Source organism: Mytilus californianus, unplaced genomic scaffold (assembly GCF_021869535.1).
Source record: "Mytilus californianus isolate M0D057914Y unplaced genomic scaffold, xbMytCali1.0.p SCAF_8, whole genome shotgun sequence".
Lineage (NCBI taxonomy): Eukaryota > Metazoa > Mollusca > Bivalvia > Mytilida > Mytilidae > Mytilus > Mytilus californianus.
The window spans coordinates 49621260-49639982 of NW_026262734.1; the positions used below are offsets into that span (position 1 = coordinate 49621260).

Sequence of the window (18723 nt, forward strand, 5' to 3'; positions counted from 1 at the left end):
CAACGGAATATGAATCTGCTATTGAAACAAGAAAATTGATGGAGGCATAAATGTAAATATTGAGTGACAATATCCACGGACACTCAGGAAGACACTTAATCAAACGATTTACGAGACAAATATTTGAATGATGAATGATGATTTGCAATTGGAAATTATTTACCACTGTTGTGTAATACTTAACACCCTTAAAATTAAGTAATAGTCATTTTTAAACTATTTTTACATGTCAGTTGTAACAAGAACGATGGCGTTTCAAAGTGTTAATTTCTGATCTTTCAAGTTGTAAATTGATGGAAAGAATGGAATATTTTATCGCATAATGGACTCTGGTTGCATGTTAGCAGGGTACCAAACTTTTAACTGTGACAAAATGTGCTAACTCTTTTTGACAATTCATTTGTTGCATCCCTAAGTCAGTGGGAGAAGGAGTTAAAAATTTGATGGGAAATGTCACTAGCAATTCATTTTGTTGAAAAACCTGACGTATGTAAAGATTGAATAAAACTGATCTAAATTGGAGAGGATTGATATTTTGCTTTTTAAAGGTTTTATCTCTGTTAACGAAGCACCGCAATCAAAGTTGAATAAAGCAATTTGTAATTAGAATTATACGTTTTGTATTCGAGTGTGTAACTTCATTTACTTTTTTGTCGTAGATAATGTTTTACAAAGACGTAGTAGTATTCAAAGAAACATTATTAAGTCAGACGGAATTATTTTGAAATTTGCATCAGCGTTTTAAAATATTTTCGTATATACAAACCAGTGAGTTGTACGTATGTCATAACTAGAACAAGACTTGAGCTAGACATTATAACACTTATAATACATCAGATACATATAAGTTTTGAACTATTGTACATTAAGAGAAGAGCGAATAATCCATTTGACTTGTTAAAGAGTTGTGTCAGTAGAGAATGGAGGTCAAACGCAGACACAAATGGAAAGTGTTGATCTGTTGTGGAATGAATGCTTGCTGCAGTCAGTGCAGGTAAACACTTGTCTTTTTTTATTTTAATGTTTTTTTTTTAATTTCATAAATTTAGAAAAGTGTTAAATTGTGTTAATTTTTTAATACAGCCTTTAAAAAGAAAGGAGCTATTGTTGTAAAAATAACCCCTATTTGCCTGCTTTTCAGAATATTACCTGTAATACTATGGAAATACATGTATCAGTATATTGGAAAGAGATGATTCCTAAATCATCATAACCTTTGACTCTTGTAAAGATATTGTTTAAAGGGAGGGCAAGCAATGCAGAATAAAATTGGCCCAAAGCTGTTGTTTTGAACATTAATGTGCTTTCAACTAATCTAGGAAATTGATTTTTGATATAAAAAAAATAAAATGAAAAAAAATAAGTAATGTACATTTCTTTGTTTAACAGAAAAAATATAAGTGAACCAACACCTGAAGTGGTGATTGTGCGGTAGGGTAAAAACAAGTGGATACCGCTAGGTATTCACAGTCATCTTGAAAAAAATGAATATGTCAACAATAAAGACAACAACACTCAAGTTTTTACCGCAAAGTATCTGTTTATTTGGTTGACATGTTTCGCCAACAAGCGTGGCGTCTTCAGGACAATATTACATATGAAATCAAACAGGGAAGTACAAATTTTGCGGTTGTGTGGTTCGCCGAAAGTAACTTAACAATAGAGGTTGTTATGACGACGTTATAGATATAAAGTTATTAACGATGTGGTTAGCTGCTATTCTTACACATCTGTGTAGTTGTTCTCATGGAGGTTTCTAGTGGTAATATTGTAGAAATGATGAAAGTTGATCATAAAATGTCAGTTCATTTCCAAATTGGACAACACCCCACTGGCCATCCCGTACCAATACAACAAGATGGCCAGTGGGGTGTTGTCCAATTTGGAAATGAACTGACATTTTATGATCAACTTTCATCATTTCTACAATATTACCACTAGAAACCTCCATGAGAACCAACTACACAGACGTGTAAGAATAACAGCTAACCACATCGTTAATAACTTTATTGACTAACTTTCACTTTTAACTTTACTAGATTCTTATTTTACTTTCACTTTCTATTTATATCTATAACGTCGTCATAACAACCTCTATTGTTACGTTATTTTCGGCGAACCACACAACCGCAAAATTTGTACTTCACTGTTTGATTTCATATGTAATATTGTACTGAAGACGCCACGCTTGTTGGCGAAACATGTCGACCAAATAAACAGATACTTTGCGGTAAAAACTTGAGTGTTGTTGTTGTCTTTATTGTCGACATATTTCTTTGTTTAGTTTGTTTCATTTCATATCTTACTTATAATAATCATATTCTCCAAATTTTGAAACTATATTCTTCATTTGAGAGGTAACTTGGTCAGAATCTTAATTTGTGCTGACAGCATAGTGATGTAGCAAAACATCAAAACAGCTGACAATTTGAAGAAAATAGAAATTATTTGCAAATGATTTAAAAATGACTTCCTTACAAAGTGAAAAAATTATTTACAACTGAAGGCAAATAATGGTACTGTACAAGTTGTGCTAAATCTGATTGTTTGTATGGATTCATATGATTATTACAGAAAAAATTCAGAAACACGAGGAATTTTAGTGAGAGATGTGATTGAATAGATAAATGATTAAATTTTGTTGTATTCAATACATTGATGAGTGCAAATCACAATATCATAGGGTCAAACCCAATAACATAGGGTTAAACCTGATATCATAGGGTCAATCCCAATTAAAACTTATCTATATATATTGTAATGATTATCTGTATATATTGTAATGAACTGTTTGTCATTGTTGTCTCATGTATCAATGATTTTATTGAGGATTAAAGATTTAGAGATTATCCAGAAAACACGTTTGACATTTATATCTAATGAATATTAATCACCTACATGATTCTTTCAGGAATATATAATAAAACCATGAACATGATGTAATTACGCAAGGTAATCCAGGTCATGATACTGTGTACTTCATATCCCCCTCAGACACTGGCAAGATTTTCTTAGGTATTGAGGGGGCATTTAAAGATACAATTGTATCATTTGTTTTAGTGTTTCTCCAAATATAGAAAATAAGGAGATGTGGTAATGATTGCCAATTAAACAACTGACCACCAAAGTTTAAAAGTGGATGTAAGCAATTAAAGGCAACCGTACGTCCTTCAACAATGAGAATAAAATGCTTCGCCAAGCGCAGCCTGATACGACTGCAGAGGTCGAATCCTGAACAGTTAGGGCAAGTTTGGACACAATATTCAAGCTTGCAGATACTGTCTGAATTTGGATTGTGATCAAATTTTTGACATAATATAGGTTTCTGACACAAAATAAATGTGGTCAAAGATCTTAAAAATTTGAAATGGGACATTTAATTTACCTAGTATGGTCTGATATTCAAAATCTAACAACATGGTTAGATTCAGCATATAAAAAAACACCCAAAATATTATTTTAGTTGAAATCAGTCTGATTAAAATCAAACCTCTCAGCGCTCCCTTTTTCTGATCAGAAAACGGGAGCGCTGAGAGGTTTGATTTTAATCAGACTTATGTCATCTGACCTTGACCTCATTTTCATGGTTTATTGGTCAATGTTAGGTGTTTGCGTTTTGGTCTGTTTTTCAAATACTAATAGCAATAGGTCAATTATAATTAGTGTATGGAATGATTGTAAGGTGTACATGTCAGTCTAGCCGGTATCATCTGTCTTTGACCTCATTTTCAGGGTTCATTGGTCAATGTTAAGTTTTTGTGTTTTGGTCTGTTTTTCAAGTACTATAAGTAATAGGTCACACTATATTTGGTTTATGGAATGATTGTATGGTTTACATGTCTGTCTAGCAGGTGTCATCTGACCTTGACCTCATTTTCATGGTTCATTGGTCAATGTTAAGTTTTTATACAATCGCAAACAATTTTTTGGGTTCGTATAATGCTATGATGTTGTTGTCTGCATCATTGTCGTCGTCCGAAGACACATTTGGTTTCCGGACAATAACTTTAATTTAAGTGAATGGATCTCTATGAAATTTTACAAGAAGGTTCAATACCACGAAAGGAAGGTTGGGAATAATATTGGGGGTTATAGTACCAACAGTTTAGGAATTAGGGGCCAAAAACAAGCATTTTTGTATTTTCCGGACAATAACTTGTGTGTAAGTGTATGGATCTCTCTAAAATTGTACTACAAGGTTCCATACCTCAAAGGAAAGGCTGGGATTGAGTTTGGGGGTAATTACTCCAAGGGGGGGTCAAAAAACATTGCGGGGGGATTTTTTTCCCAATTTTTTTTCTTCAAAATTTTTGAAATTTCAAATTTTTTGAAAAGTTTCAAGAAGAAATCTTCAATTGAAAGTATTGCGCATTAGCACAGTATTGCGCAATAGATTTTTAAGATCTTTGACCACATTTATTTTGTGTCAGAAACCTATGTTATGTCAAAAATTTGATCACAATCCAAATTCAGACAGTATCAAGCTTGAATATTGTGTCTAAACTTGCCCCAACTGTTCAGGGATCGACCTGAGCTGCAGTCGTATCATGAGCTGCGCTCAGAGAAGCATTTTATTGTGTTTTGGTGTTTTATAAATGCTAATAGCAATAGGTCAATTATAATTAGTGTATGGAATGATTGTCAGGTGTACATGTCTTGATTACCAGTATCATCTGACCTTGACCTCATTTTCATGGTTCATTGGTTAACATTATGTTTTTGTGTTTTGGTCTGTTTTTCAATTACCTTTAACAATGGGTCAACTATATTTGGTGTATGGAATAATTGTAAGGTGTAGTGTCTGTGTGACAGTTTTTATCTGACCTTGACCTCATTGTCATGAATCTTTAAAAATGTTAAGTTTATGTGATACTTATTATAAATATATAATTTTTATCTTTAAGACTTTCAACATAAAATCAATAGTCAGTAAAACGAACATTTCAGCGTGTGCACTCTTGTTGTTGTTGGGTTGCTGTCTCATTGACATATACTCTGCATTTTCTTTTAATCGTTTTGAACTGACTTGATGTCAGACTTCCAAAAATGATTATATATATAGCTAACAATTTTTAATTTAAAGTAACACTTCTGACAATCTGTATAGTAAGTCTATGTATGCATCACTTGTTAGGAAATTACTTGACACTTCTATATTGTAAAAGAAATCAGTCTGAATCCTTTCAATGAAGTATAAATAAATTCAATTTTGATTCTGAAGTAAAAACTCTAATTTAAATAATAACAATAATAGACTGTTTCAATTTCATTTTGAAGACAAGTTGTCAAATTAATACCTGTTCCAAAATTTCCCCACTTTTTAAAATTTTTAACTTTCAGTTTTAATATACTTTCTTTATTGGCATATGCACACTGATCTCCTAAAGAAGGTCACGTTTATAATGCAAAGACGCAATCTGCAACTGATTTGAGCAAGTTTATAGAGTGACAAAATTCAATACATAAAAACGAGTACAGGATAATGTAGTTTCCATGTTCTATTGACATATAATTCTACAGATGGTCTCCCTAATGGATCAGTTATACAACATGTAGACAATCGTGTTTAATTCCTGTGATGTTATGTGACAAAGATGCTTAGATTAAGTGTACAATTTGTACTTTTGGTTCTGTTTATTCAGTTTCCATGTATCTGTGAGGTCAGATTCTTGTTGTTTCAGATTGACTTGTAATATGTAACAGCACTTGGTTAACTGAAAGATAGTAAAACATAGGAAACATAAATTTGGTTGTTGTCATCTCTTTCTACAGTATCTGAATATGTAATGGGAATTTATTTTCAATTTTTGTCTCGCCTTATTTACTCCTGTAAAAATATGATCTTATATAATATGAACATATCTCTATGTCAACACTCAACAGCTCATTATCTATAGAGCAAATTAAACCATTGTTACAACATTAGAAACCCCCAAAAACAAAACAAATAATGTTTGAGATTGAAATTAACAGAGTTTTGTTTCACATGTAATTTTGTTGTTTCATGCAGCTATGAAATCTTAATATATTTGTAATAAGATATGCATTTCGTTTTTATATTTAATTATATGATTAAGCTGTTTTGATTTTAGGCTTAATTCCTCTTCATTTTGGTTTGGCCTTCAATGTTGTGGTTTATAATTCAATTCTTGTAGAATAAGTCAACAAATTTTTGATAGAGATTGTTGATCTCAGCGTTGAACTGACTTTAATTGTTTTGGTCACATATTGTTACACGCTTTACGTCATTTCGAGTAAATACAATTTACTGAAGAAAACATTGAAATTGAATTTGTCACTATTGTTTATTCAATAAAGAAGTTGTAATGAAGAAGAAAATCTTTGTTCTTGTATGAAAAGTCTTGTGGCAATCGGTTGGTCGGCTGTCAAGTGTTGGATCAAATATTGTCACATCTTAATCAATATCGGCTTATTTATTTTTCTGAACCAATTTCAGATTTTCAATTTAAGGTCATTGTGGTAGAGTTATATTAACCTTAAAATCTTGTTATTCTCTCTCTGATAACTTTATTCCTGAACTATGAAATTATTGGTAAAAGTAGGGAAATCAAGTTCTGTAGTAAGCTTCAGAGTTATTTGGTTCAAATTGAAACTCAAAGTAATTCTTTGTTAAAGGACATGATTGTTCTAGAATGCATGTCTTGGAAACATATTTGGTTCAAATGGAAACTCAAAGTAATTCTTTGTTAAAGGACATGATTGTTCTAGAATGCATGTCTTGGAATCATATTTGGTTCAAAATGAAACTAAAAGTAATTTTTTGTTAAAGGACATGATTGTCCTAGAATGCATGTCTTGGAATAAAAGTCCATTTATCATGTCCATTTATCATGTCCATTTATCATGTCCATTTATCATTTCCATTTATCCTGTCGTTTTATATTTTGTGTTTCATGTTTATTTTCTTTATCTGATTATAATTAGATTTAAATGAGTAATATTTATTTACACAATAACAATATTGTAAACAATACTTTGTATAAAGACATTAAAATAAAGATATGAATCATGATAAGTAATTATGCATCAAATTTCCTTTTAATAAAGACTTAACTTAATTCTTACAATTTAAAATCACTCAGTAATAATGAACAACAATTTCATTTTATAAGAGTCATCTCCCCTTACTCAATATCATGATTTTTAAAGCACTTATATAATTCACTTTTATAATTAGTGATTTGTGAAACTTATTCAATTAATGTGTCCTCTTCCCTTACTATTCAAATTTATAACAATAATATAAGTTTCATGAATCAGTAATTATATATAATTTATCAAGATTCACAGAATTTATTTTGATTTGGATCCCCGATCTCCCCTATTCCTTAAAAATTAACAGAATAATTCATAGAATTTCCTGTTATAAGGAGTAACTTCCCCTTACTTTTCAATACTAATGTTAGTGATTTATAGTTTTTTTATACGACCGCAAAAAAATTTTGTGGTTGTATATTGGTATGACGTTGGTGTCGTCGTCGTCCGGCGTCGTCGTCCGAAGACACATTGGTTTTCGCACTCTAACTTTAGTTTAAGTGAATGGATCTCTATGAAATTTTACCATAAGGTTCAATACCACAAAAGGAAGGTTGGATTGATTTTGGGGGTTATGGTACCAACAGTTAGGGAATTAGGGGCCAAAAATAAGCATTTTTGTAACTTCCAGACATAACTTGTGTGTTAGTGTATGGATCTCTCTGACATTGTACCACAAGGTTCCATATCACAAATGGAATGCTTGGATTGATTTTGGGGGTAATTGCCTCAAAATTTTAGGAATTAGTGGCTAAAAAAGGGACAAAAAACAAGCATTTTTCTAGTTTCATGACAATAACTTGTGTGTAAGTCTATGGATCTTTCTGAAATTGTACTACTAGGTTCCATATCACAAAGGGAAAGCTGGAATTGAGTTTGGGGGTAATTGCCCAAAACGTTTAAGAATAAGGGGCCAAAAATAAGCATTTTTATAGTTTCCAGACAATAACTTGTGTTCAAGTGTATGGATCTCTCTGAAATTATACTGCAAGGTACCATACCACAAAGGGAAGGCTGGGATTGATTTTGGGGGTAATTGCCCTAAATGTTTCGGAATATGGGGCCAAAAAGGGGCCAAAAAACAAGCATTTTTCTAGTTTCCAGACAATAACTTGTGTTCAAGTGTATGGATCTCTATGAAATTGTATTGCAAGGTACCATACCACAAAGGGAAGGCTGGGGTTGAGTTTGGGGGTGATGAATCATAAGGGGATTAAAAAAATTTGGGGGGGATTTTTTTTCCTTTTTTTTTCTTTAAAATTTTTCCATTTTAAATTGGTTATTTCTGATTTATATATAAAAGCAAATAATAATGATATGGTTTGAATAGGTAAATTAAAAAAAATTAAGTTCTTAGACCACATTCATTCTGTGTCAGAAACCTATGCTGTGTCAAATGTTTAATCACAATCCAAATTCAGTGCTGTATCAAGCTTGAATGTTGTGTCCATACTTGCCCCAACTGTTCAGGGTTCGACCTCTGCGGTCGTATCAAGCTGCGCCCCAGCGAGCATTTTATTTTAATTGGAAGTCATCTCTCTTCACCATTCAAAATTTTCAGAAAGAGTTACCTCCTCTTATTCTAAATTACTTATTAATTCACAAAATTTCCCTTTACTGGAGTTACCTCCCCTTACCATTTGAAATAATTTCTTTAGACTTTTATAGAATCTGGAGATTTAGAAGTTGTTATAACAAAAAGAAGCCTGTCGATTGTTGAAAACTTTGTTGACCTTTGGATGTGTTTTGGTGATTGTTGTTGTTAGATTGCTGACTTATAGATGTATACCCCAGACATCTCCTTTTATTCATTGGATTCATTGAATTTAGTTTTTGTTCATCTATACACTTCATTATATAAATGAAGAAACACTGCCGATAGAGGAGTGTTGAAACTTGGTATCAGTTTATAAATCTGGTATATAACTATCACTCACTATATTGGTTCTGGTTATAGAAGTGTCCCTTGGCTGTAGTTTGTTAGACTAATAATGAAGTTTGATCCCTTGAGCTTTACCATTAATATCACAGAGATTTACTGTTAATAGAATGGTATTATTGGGATGCACATCATTAACCATTGTTTTGTCTTGATCTTCAGTCTAAAAAATCGGTATTTTTAAGGTCAAATTATGATGTGTTAATGGTCAATGGGTTAATTAAAGCAAAGTATACTGGGTTAACAATACTCATGTGGGTGTTTGGTTATTTATGTAAATTATTTTTAATTAACCTCTATAGTAAAAATGTTATTTGGTTCAATAAATTACAGTAAAAGCAAAATTTACAAACCATGCTTTAATTTTTGTTGAAATTTCCTTTGTGCTTTTTTCTTATCTTTTCAAAAAGCAGAACAGGACATTAAACAAACAACAATAAATCATATGAATAACAAATTTCCATAGGTTTTGTTGTCTTTTACTCAGTGCTTTTCCCCGGACATATGCTTGGAATGGCCATAATAAATATATTGTTTTTTTTTGGGTAGGTCAAAGGTAAAATATGTCATTACACATTTCCTAAAATCGGTGTTTTAATATATGTTGTTACATAAATAAAAAATTGAACAAAATTTTATCTTGAATAATCTTCTTTTTTTTAAACCAGTTTAGCTGATTATTTTCTTAAAACACAGTTTGATTAAATCGTCAAGATTTGTTTTTATTACTGTTGTATTATCAAAGTTGCCTTGAACTACTGTTCTTAGATTCCATTCCAACTTAAACTTAATACATGGCCTTGTAATCCATTAGCATTGTTTACGCCAATAATGTTTTTTTTATTTACTTAACTAATGCTGTAATTGGTGATAAAATTCCTTCAGTAATTCAATTATCAGAGATTGAATTGCTATCATAATGAAGGCAGTCACAGATGACAGAAGACAATCGCTTAATAACAGGTTTACCTAGTTTGACATGAGAAAAAACATCCTGTAGCTCTGTGTGGCTTTTTTAAATCCATGATAAGTTATTATTAAATCTTAAACCTGTTTCTTGCAAAACAACAAGTTAAGACAAATTCTTTCACAGCCGTTTAACTAGTTTTTGCAACATGATTGATTTTTAGAAATAATCTAATTTCAACTTTGATAGTATTCATTTTAATGCCACTGCATATTACTTTTTAAAATGAAAAATACAAATTTGAGTTTTTTTTTTCTTTCATTCATATCTGTATTTATAGCTTACATATATATAATATTAGATTAATTGTAGATGATAAAATAAACATATTATTATATATATATGTCAAAAATTAGAAAAAAAAATTCAAACTACTCAAATTTGACTCGAACCACTCATCAATTTATGATTATTCAAAAACTGAAAACATAATCGATTACTAGCATTGATTAGTTTTAAAGTCATATGATTCTTCAAATTTGACAAAAATGTTGAATGTGTTTTATATACTGGAATTAATTATAATAAGAGAAAATCCTTTATTTTAACCAAATCTTCAGAAATGTAATGCTATTAAATTATTGTCTAATCCCATACTCTAATTTCCTTATATCTTTTTGGCCTTAACCATGACACCTTTTGTTAGAAATTTGTCAATCTCACAGCACATTGTGAAGGAAAAACATGCAAGAAAGAAAAGGTAAACAAACTTGGAAGAAAGATAGTATTCATCCATTCTGAAAGAAAAAAAATTAATACATCAAATCAGTTAACAACTGCTATGACAAGAGTTGAATAAACAAATGGGAACACATGGAAAATATATATAAAAAATACAAATATACATCGCTCTATCATCTCACTTATTTTTCACCTGCTCCATAATTCTGTGTTGATTGTTTTTTAGAAGATAACAATCTGTAAACTTCAGCACCAAAACCCATAGTTAATTAGCAGCCAAAGTTATCGATCAGTTCACTCTCAAAATAAAATATTTATTTGTTGATTATACATATTGGATTTTGTATTAAATACAAAGAACTTAGTTTAGTATATATGCATGCATAATGGTAATTGGTTCAATAATTGCTTTAACATGCTATATAATTATCAGAAACTCGTTTCATATGACTCGATCAAATTTAATGTAGGGATTTATGTATTACTGATCTCTTATAAACAGTATGTAAAATAAAACATGGCACCATCAATTTTGGAAAGAAAGCCTTTTTAAATTCTTTTAGAAAATTGTTAGTAGTAATTATTTGGTGTAATATATTGTGTTTTACTTGCTGTTAATTAAATTGTCAGTAAATTTAATTATACTGGAAAGATTTTCTGAGAAATGGGCTAATGGTAGAACTGCCAGTAATGATTTATTGTATTTTTCCACATAAGGACCTTTAACAGTTTCCTGAAAGAGCTAATATTGTTCACAGTCACTACACTTGGTGATAGACATGGTTGAATTCTGATAGATCTGAAATTTTTTAATTTCAAATGAGAAATAGGTTGCAGCAAAAATATTTCATGTGCTAACAAATTTTCTAAAAAGTAAAACTTGTATTTAGATTGTTATAGTGTTGATTTATAAAAAAAAACAAAGTTATTCTGATACATGTATCAGAATTTCTGAGGTAAAGAGAGTGTGATTTGATTGATGGCTGTTGATTGTTTTGAAAATGTCCAGTGGCAACTATTTCATACATTTTCAAGACAAAGCATGATTTGAATAATTTGTTCAGTTTAAGCGTAACTCATGGTTTCCACAAAGCAATTTTGATTTCAAAGCTATATATTATAAAATATATTAAATTCTCAACCATTTTGAAAAAAATTTGAATGGGCAAATACTGTAAATTCAGAATTTATTTAGAAGGTTTTATTTATGCAAATACTGCGACTGGAAGAGTATTGCAATAATAAGAACCCACATTCTTATTTCTAATACGTATATCTGTATGCAGATTTTCCTGAAATCGCATTTTTGTCAATTCTTCAAAAATCGCAATAATAAATGCACGTAATAATTTCTGAATTTACAGTGTTTGAAATTTTAGCTCAATTTTATGACAACTTAAAAAAAAAAAAAAAGAAGAAATTAGCCTGAAATCTAAATGAAATTTATTAGATTAAATTCTTGCTAGATATTAGAATTTTAAATGTTTATCTAATACTCCTCTGTCTGACATCAAGTATTGCTCAGTTGAGAGTTTTACATAGAACCTTATTGGGTAATAACCCTAAAGAAGATCTGATCTAGCATAAAGCCAGGCCAAACTTAATAAATTCATAGACCTGTTACATGTGGGTGGGCCGGTGGAGTCAAAGCATTATATGTGCTTTATATTTATTTGCCTTTTATTCCTTTGCAGTTTTTGTAATTAGCCAGCTAAGAGATGTATTCTGTAGGCGACTTCTTTTCTGCTAGATACTGGGTCATTATTCTATGCATTAATTAACTTCACAGATCAATTAGTATCCGATAGTCAGAGTATTTACTTTCCAATTATCACTTCTTTTATCTACGATCACTAAATATAAATGTCAATGACCATTTATGTAAAAAAAACGTGATCATCATGTACCACATATATATATAAGTATTGAATTTGTCTCTGTAAGATTTATTTGACCATAAAGTTAAAACAAAGTTTTGAAATTGCTCATCTAAACACAGAAAGCAAAATTTAAAGTTAGTGGTGTTATTTCTTGCGCCTTGTGGTACATGCAGTTATTCGAGTAGTATGGCTTCAATATTTAATCTTCATGTGTGGCACCAGCATCTAACAGGGGTGGCAAGATTACTCCATATTTTTGTAAGGCAGAAATTTAACAGTAAATATTTCATTATAAGGTAAGTTTAATCTCAGCTAACACATATTTAAGGTCAAATTTGTATATTTTTTATTAGTAAAGTTTTGATATGATTGACATTTATCCATCTACCAATTGTACTGTAAAATATGTACTTAATTTTGTTATTATTATAAAAATTGTGGCACCATTTGTATTGTATAAATGTAAGACTTCACATAATGAGTTCTGATTGTATTATTTGTATGCTCTGTACTTTCTGAAATACAGTTAATTTTCTTGTTTTTTTTCCTTTTGTGATCAACAAATGCATGATAACATTTTAGAATTTGAAACATTAATGAACAAGTTTACGTGAAACAGCATTAAAATAGAAATTACATTTTATAGTAAATCATATTTGTAGAAAATAATTCTCTCTAGAGGCACCCTTATATTGGGCCAAAAATAAAATTTAGATTGTTTGATGTTGCCTTAGTAAACTACCTGAAAAATTTTATGACAGGAATCGGTTCAAATTTAAAAAAATAATGTTTTTTCCTGCTCTTATAACAACTCAGTTTTCTTGTCTAAAACATGTACTATTATATAACTTATGTTACTGGCAAAAAAAAAAAATCCCTACCTACCTACTTAATGCATTGGTAGGCAACATCAAACAAATAATTGTTGAAGGGTGTCCTTGGAAGAGTCTTATAATATTCTTTAAGATAATTAAGTCATCATTTATTAATGACCATGTGAGTGTGAGTTTTTATAATTTGATTATCTCCCTTACTTTGAGAGTGGTTGTTTCCAATCAAGAGTGTGACAATTGATGTTGGGATTTGGCTTCTGATTTTTAAAGGGATTTGACAATTTAGGGTTATGTATATCCTTTATTTAATTTTTTCACTCTTTCATCTTTCTGAGATTATAAAGTTTCATAATCTAAAATACTTTTTTCAATTTAACACAGTTATTTTATTAAAAAGAAGAAGTTCAATTTCACCATATTGTACCTGTTATGCACATGTATTGCACTTTTGATTTGTGATTGTTATACACATGTAAAGCACTTTTGATTTGTGATTGTTATACACATGTATAGCACTTTTGATTTGTGATTAAGGAAACCGTCATCTTTGACCTGAAGAATGTTTAATTCAGTTAACCTGTGAGTTAAGTATATATTTATGTTCATCTGAAACAATATTTACCAATGATGATTTGACTCTGTAATGTCTTTTAAAAAAGAATTTGTTATGTAAAATTTTGATACAATTCTAGGTTGAATAGATTTTTTCTATAAAATAGAATATTTGTATGGAAATTAATTTATATCAAATGTAAAATGGAGATCATATGGTTATGTTTATAGTTACAGTGTGAAAATTATGAAAGAATCTGAACTAGTATACATTATTGTTTAGGGACCAGCTGAAGCCCGCCTCCGGGTGTGGGATTTTCTTGCTGTGTTGAAGACCCATTGGTGGCCTTGGGCTGTTTTCTGCTCTTTGGTCAGGTTGTTGTCTCTTTGACACATTCCCCAATTTCTCAATTTTATTATTATTAATATATACATATTTATTCATTCAGTTATTAATTCACACTCACAAGACTCAATAAATAGTTTTTAAAATCTGATTTACATGAATTAAATTTGTTTAAATATAAACCTGGAAATTTTCATGCAGGGGTTATTTTCATTTATTTTGCTATCAAAAGAAATGTGCCTAAGTAAAGTATATATCCCCAACATAAAAAGATTAAATTTACAAATCAACAATATTGATGTGAAAGCTGCTTTTATTTTTGATGTTGGAATTTAATTCCTCACAAAACATTTATGAACCGGTATGCATTGAAATTTTGAAATAACAACCTGCAAGCTCATCTATGTTCACAGAATTTATTTTCAAGTTTATTAGTGTCTTTGCAGACATTTGACTTATTTTTCTATCATGCTGTTATTTTTCCTGTGTAAATATTTTTTTCTATAGTCACTTAAAGTGTTATTAAACATTATTTGAGAACAAGCTCCTCAATTAAGAAGAAAAAACACATTTTAGACCTATTATAATTGTTTTCTGTTCAATTTAGATACTGAGAAAAAAGCTCTCAGAAACTCAATTTTGACATTAATTTTTTCGACGTCTTGTATTCTGATTGTGAAATCATTGGATACAGTTTACACCGTGAGACTTGATTTACAGGGTTGACACCACTCAAACTAATGACTGTAATTACACGTAAAACATATTACAAGTATCGACAACAAAATTCTTTACACTAGTATCTAGACGTTATAATTAATCGTAGAGAATGTTGCTGTTTAAGTAAAGTCAGTTAGTGGATTGAGGACAATTCAATTTCAAACGAATCGGAACACACTGGGTTAAACTTTGGCATACAATGTCCTCGCGACAATCTTTAACTAATGTTGCTGTTTAAGTGAAGTAATTGGATTGAGAACAATTCAATTTCAAACGAATCAGAAACCTACTGGAATTAACTTTGGTATATACAATGGACTGGCAAGATTGAACTATGATGTACTGTTATAGTAATGTCAGTTGGCAGATTTAGAACAATTCATTTTCAAATCAGGTAGTAGATTGAGAACAATTTCAAAGGAACCGGAAACCAGTACTGGAATTAACTTTGGTTTACAATGGACTGACGAGCTTCAACTATGATGTACTGTAATAGTTATCTAAGTCAGTTGGCAGATAGAGCACAATTCATTTTCAAATCAGGTAGTGGATTGAGAACAATCCAATTTCAAAGGAATCGGAAACCAGGACTGGAATTAACTTTGGTTTACAATGGACTGATGAGCTTGAACTATGATGTACTGTTATAGTAAAGTCTGTTGGCAGATTGAGCACAATTCATATTCAAATCTGTTAGTGTATTAAGATCAATTCAATTTTAAACAAATTGGAAACATACTGGAATTAACTTTGGTATACATTTGGACTGACAAGCTTGAACTATGATGTACTGTTATAGTAAAGTCTGAATTAGTGGATTAGAAACAATTCATTTTCAATCAAATCATATCACACTGCATTAAAATTTGACACACATTATATATGGATCATATTATTAATTAATTTTCCTGTTTACTTAATGTCAGTTAGTTGATTGGGAGCAATTCCATTTCAAATAAATTGGAAACCTATTGTGTTAAATTTTTGCATACAATGTACCAAGGAGCTTGAACTATGATGTTGCTGTTTTAGGGAAGTCAGGGAGTTAATCTTAAACAATTCTCTATTTCAAATGAATCCATGAAGACACAGGGCTAAACTTCAACGGACTGACCTGAGCTTTAGTTTACATAAGACAAATCTTTTAATTATTTCATTATTATAGTTTCGAAGTTAACTGTCATGATTGCTTTATTAATTATTGATTTTACTGTTACGAGAAGGAAGTGAAAAAAAAGTTGAATTTTACCTAAATGCACGGGATATTATTAATAATTGATGTTTCATTATATCATAGCAACATTATATAATCTTATTAAGCATAGATATGTATATAAAGTTGATGTTTTGCTGACCTTAAACCACAACTTTCAATGGATAAAGCTTTCTATGTTTCATTAATGGCTTTGTTTATGTTTAAACTTAATTCATCTGAGCTGCTGGATGACTTTAAAGCAGATTTATTATTGATCACGATAGAATGAATACTGAAGGGCGTGTCAGTTTTAAGAATTATGTATCTATTTAAAATTGTAGCAATAAGAAAGCCGAAAATTTAATCAAGTTAATTAAAAGGGATTTGTTGACTGAAACGTGTTGTCATTTGTTAAAGAATCGCGTGAGAGAAAATATCATTCAAGGATTCACCTGCGAAATTAGATTTTTAAAAGAAACCTTATTAAAAACAACTTAAATAAACAATTGATTTCATTGGAAGGAGGAACTTATTTGCACTTCAATGAGAAAGAGCAATAACCTGTAAGATTACTTACAAACATTGTCCTGGTAAGAAGTCATACAAAAGGGACAGGAATAAGTTGTAATGGAGGGTATATAATTATATAGTATGTGCCTACGAAGCATGTCTGTTTGGATGTTAGAGATTGCTAAAGTTTGGAGCTATGGAGATCAGTAAGTCTATAAAAAAAATTGTTTTTATATCTTCATTAAAAATTATACATTTAGGTGTTACATTGTAATTTTATTATTGTTTTTGAATTTCAAGTAACGTAAAATATTGAAAAATCTTATTCTGTTTTGTATTATAGCACTATATAATTAAGAGATGTTTTATACAGAATGCACTGAGAAATTAATAAAAATGGGAGACAACTCTTATAAAAAAATTAGAGTATCATGTTGCAGTGTACAGCAAATAGATAATGTTAATTAAAAGCAATTATTAAACTCAGTCTGACAACAAAGAGTAAAATTAGAAAAAAAAAATGGAAATTTTTTGCATAAATGAAAGTAACAGACATTAGAATGAAAGAATTTATGGATTAGAGAATTTACTCAAATACTTAAAATTCTCAGAGAATTTTACTGGCTTAAATCATTTTCATATAAATACCTGCTGTTAAATGAATCTTGTTTAGATAATTCCTCAATGTCTAATCTTCAATTGATATTATGTCAATCAAATTATAGAATTAAAGTGTTAGAGTAAATTATGTAATCCTGAAATACTTTCATACTGATGATTTGTTACTTTCACTTTCACTTTTGAATTTAATGATGTTTATTAATTTGCCACATGAGAGGGATTTTTTTTCTTTTGAGGTTTATTTTTATATTTCACTTAATTGTTGTTATTAAGAATTAACTGCTACTTTTTGTATGTGTTTTAAATGTGTAAAATGCATAAACTAAAGCATATTTTGTATGATCATATGCACAGATAAAAGCATTACAAAACATTAAAACCCTGTGAGAGCATGCATGAACTGGCTGGTTTTTTTTTTAACAAAGTACAAAAATAGTTATTTACAAAATAAAAGCTAGATGTCTGTTCTGAAACGTAAAACTTTATAGTAAACAAACATTCCTGAATCTATATATATTGACTGCAATAATAGTTTGATTACTTAATTGTCTTTTCATTCTAAATTTCGACAGATGTAGCTATTTATGGCTTTATCTCTTTATAAACCAGCCAGAATAAAAAGCGAACTTAACCACTATAGTAATTCCAGCTGTGAAGCAATCCTTCTACTTAATGTACAACTTGTGATCTTAGTTTAAATAATTTAAGCATTATAGTACTAAAGTACTGATGTATTTTATTAATAGGAATTAATAAGGATACAATATTTTTATTGTTTGTTTTTATGCCCCACCTACAATAGTAGTAGGGGCATTATGTTTTCTGGTCTATGCGTATGTTCATTCATCCGTCCGTCCGTCCGTCCGTCTGTCCCGCTTCAGGTTAAAAGCTTTTGATCAAGGTAGTTTTTGATGAAGTTGAAGTCCAATCAACTTGAAACTTAGTACACATGTTCCCTATGATATGATCATTCTAATTTTAATGCCAAATTAGAGTTTAGACCCCAATTTCACGGTCCACTGAACATAGAAAATGATAGTGCGAGTGGGGCATAATGTGTTTTTTTTTGTTGTTGTTTTTATGCCCCCGCCGTAACGGAGGGGGCATTAAGTTTTACCCTTGTCCGTCTGTACGTACGTACGTACGTCCCGAAATTGGTTTCCATTCTCTAACTTCAGTTTGCCTCAACCAAATGTTATGAAACTTATACACAATGCTTACTACCACAAAACACAGATCAAGTTTGAATTTTGGTGGCGTCACTTTAACCGATCTAGAGTTATGCCCCTTTATAAAAGGAAATATTGCAAAATTTTTAGTTTCCGTTCTCTAACTTAAGTTTGCCTCAACCAAATGTTATGAAACTTATACACAATGCTTATTACCACAAAACACAGATCAAGTTTGAATTTTGGTGGTGTCA

At 30.3% G+C, this 18723-nt stretch overlaps 1 protein-coding gene across 3 annotated transcripts in view; it reads left to right on the forward strand.

Moving 5' to 3' along the window:
- The window catches only part of LOC127712138 (calcium/calmodulin-dependent protein kinase kinase 1-like), a 99366-nt gene that overhangs the window by 39033 nt on the left and 41610 nt on the right, over window positions 1-18723 (forward strand). Inside the window, exon 1 of one of the 3 annotated variants that reach the window (XM_052218400.1) lies at window positions 707-994. The exons of 1 other annotated variant lie outside the window; for it this stretch is intronic. In XM_052218400.1, coding sequence (XP_052074360.1) covers window positions 921-994 — 74 coding nt within the window. In that variant the 5' untranslated portion in view covers window positions 707-920. Of the gene's footprint in view, window positions 1-706; window positions 995-16393; window positions 16886-18723 lie in introns of those variants that run through there. One more of the 3 variants, XM_052218402.1, reaches the window with a different exon arrangement.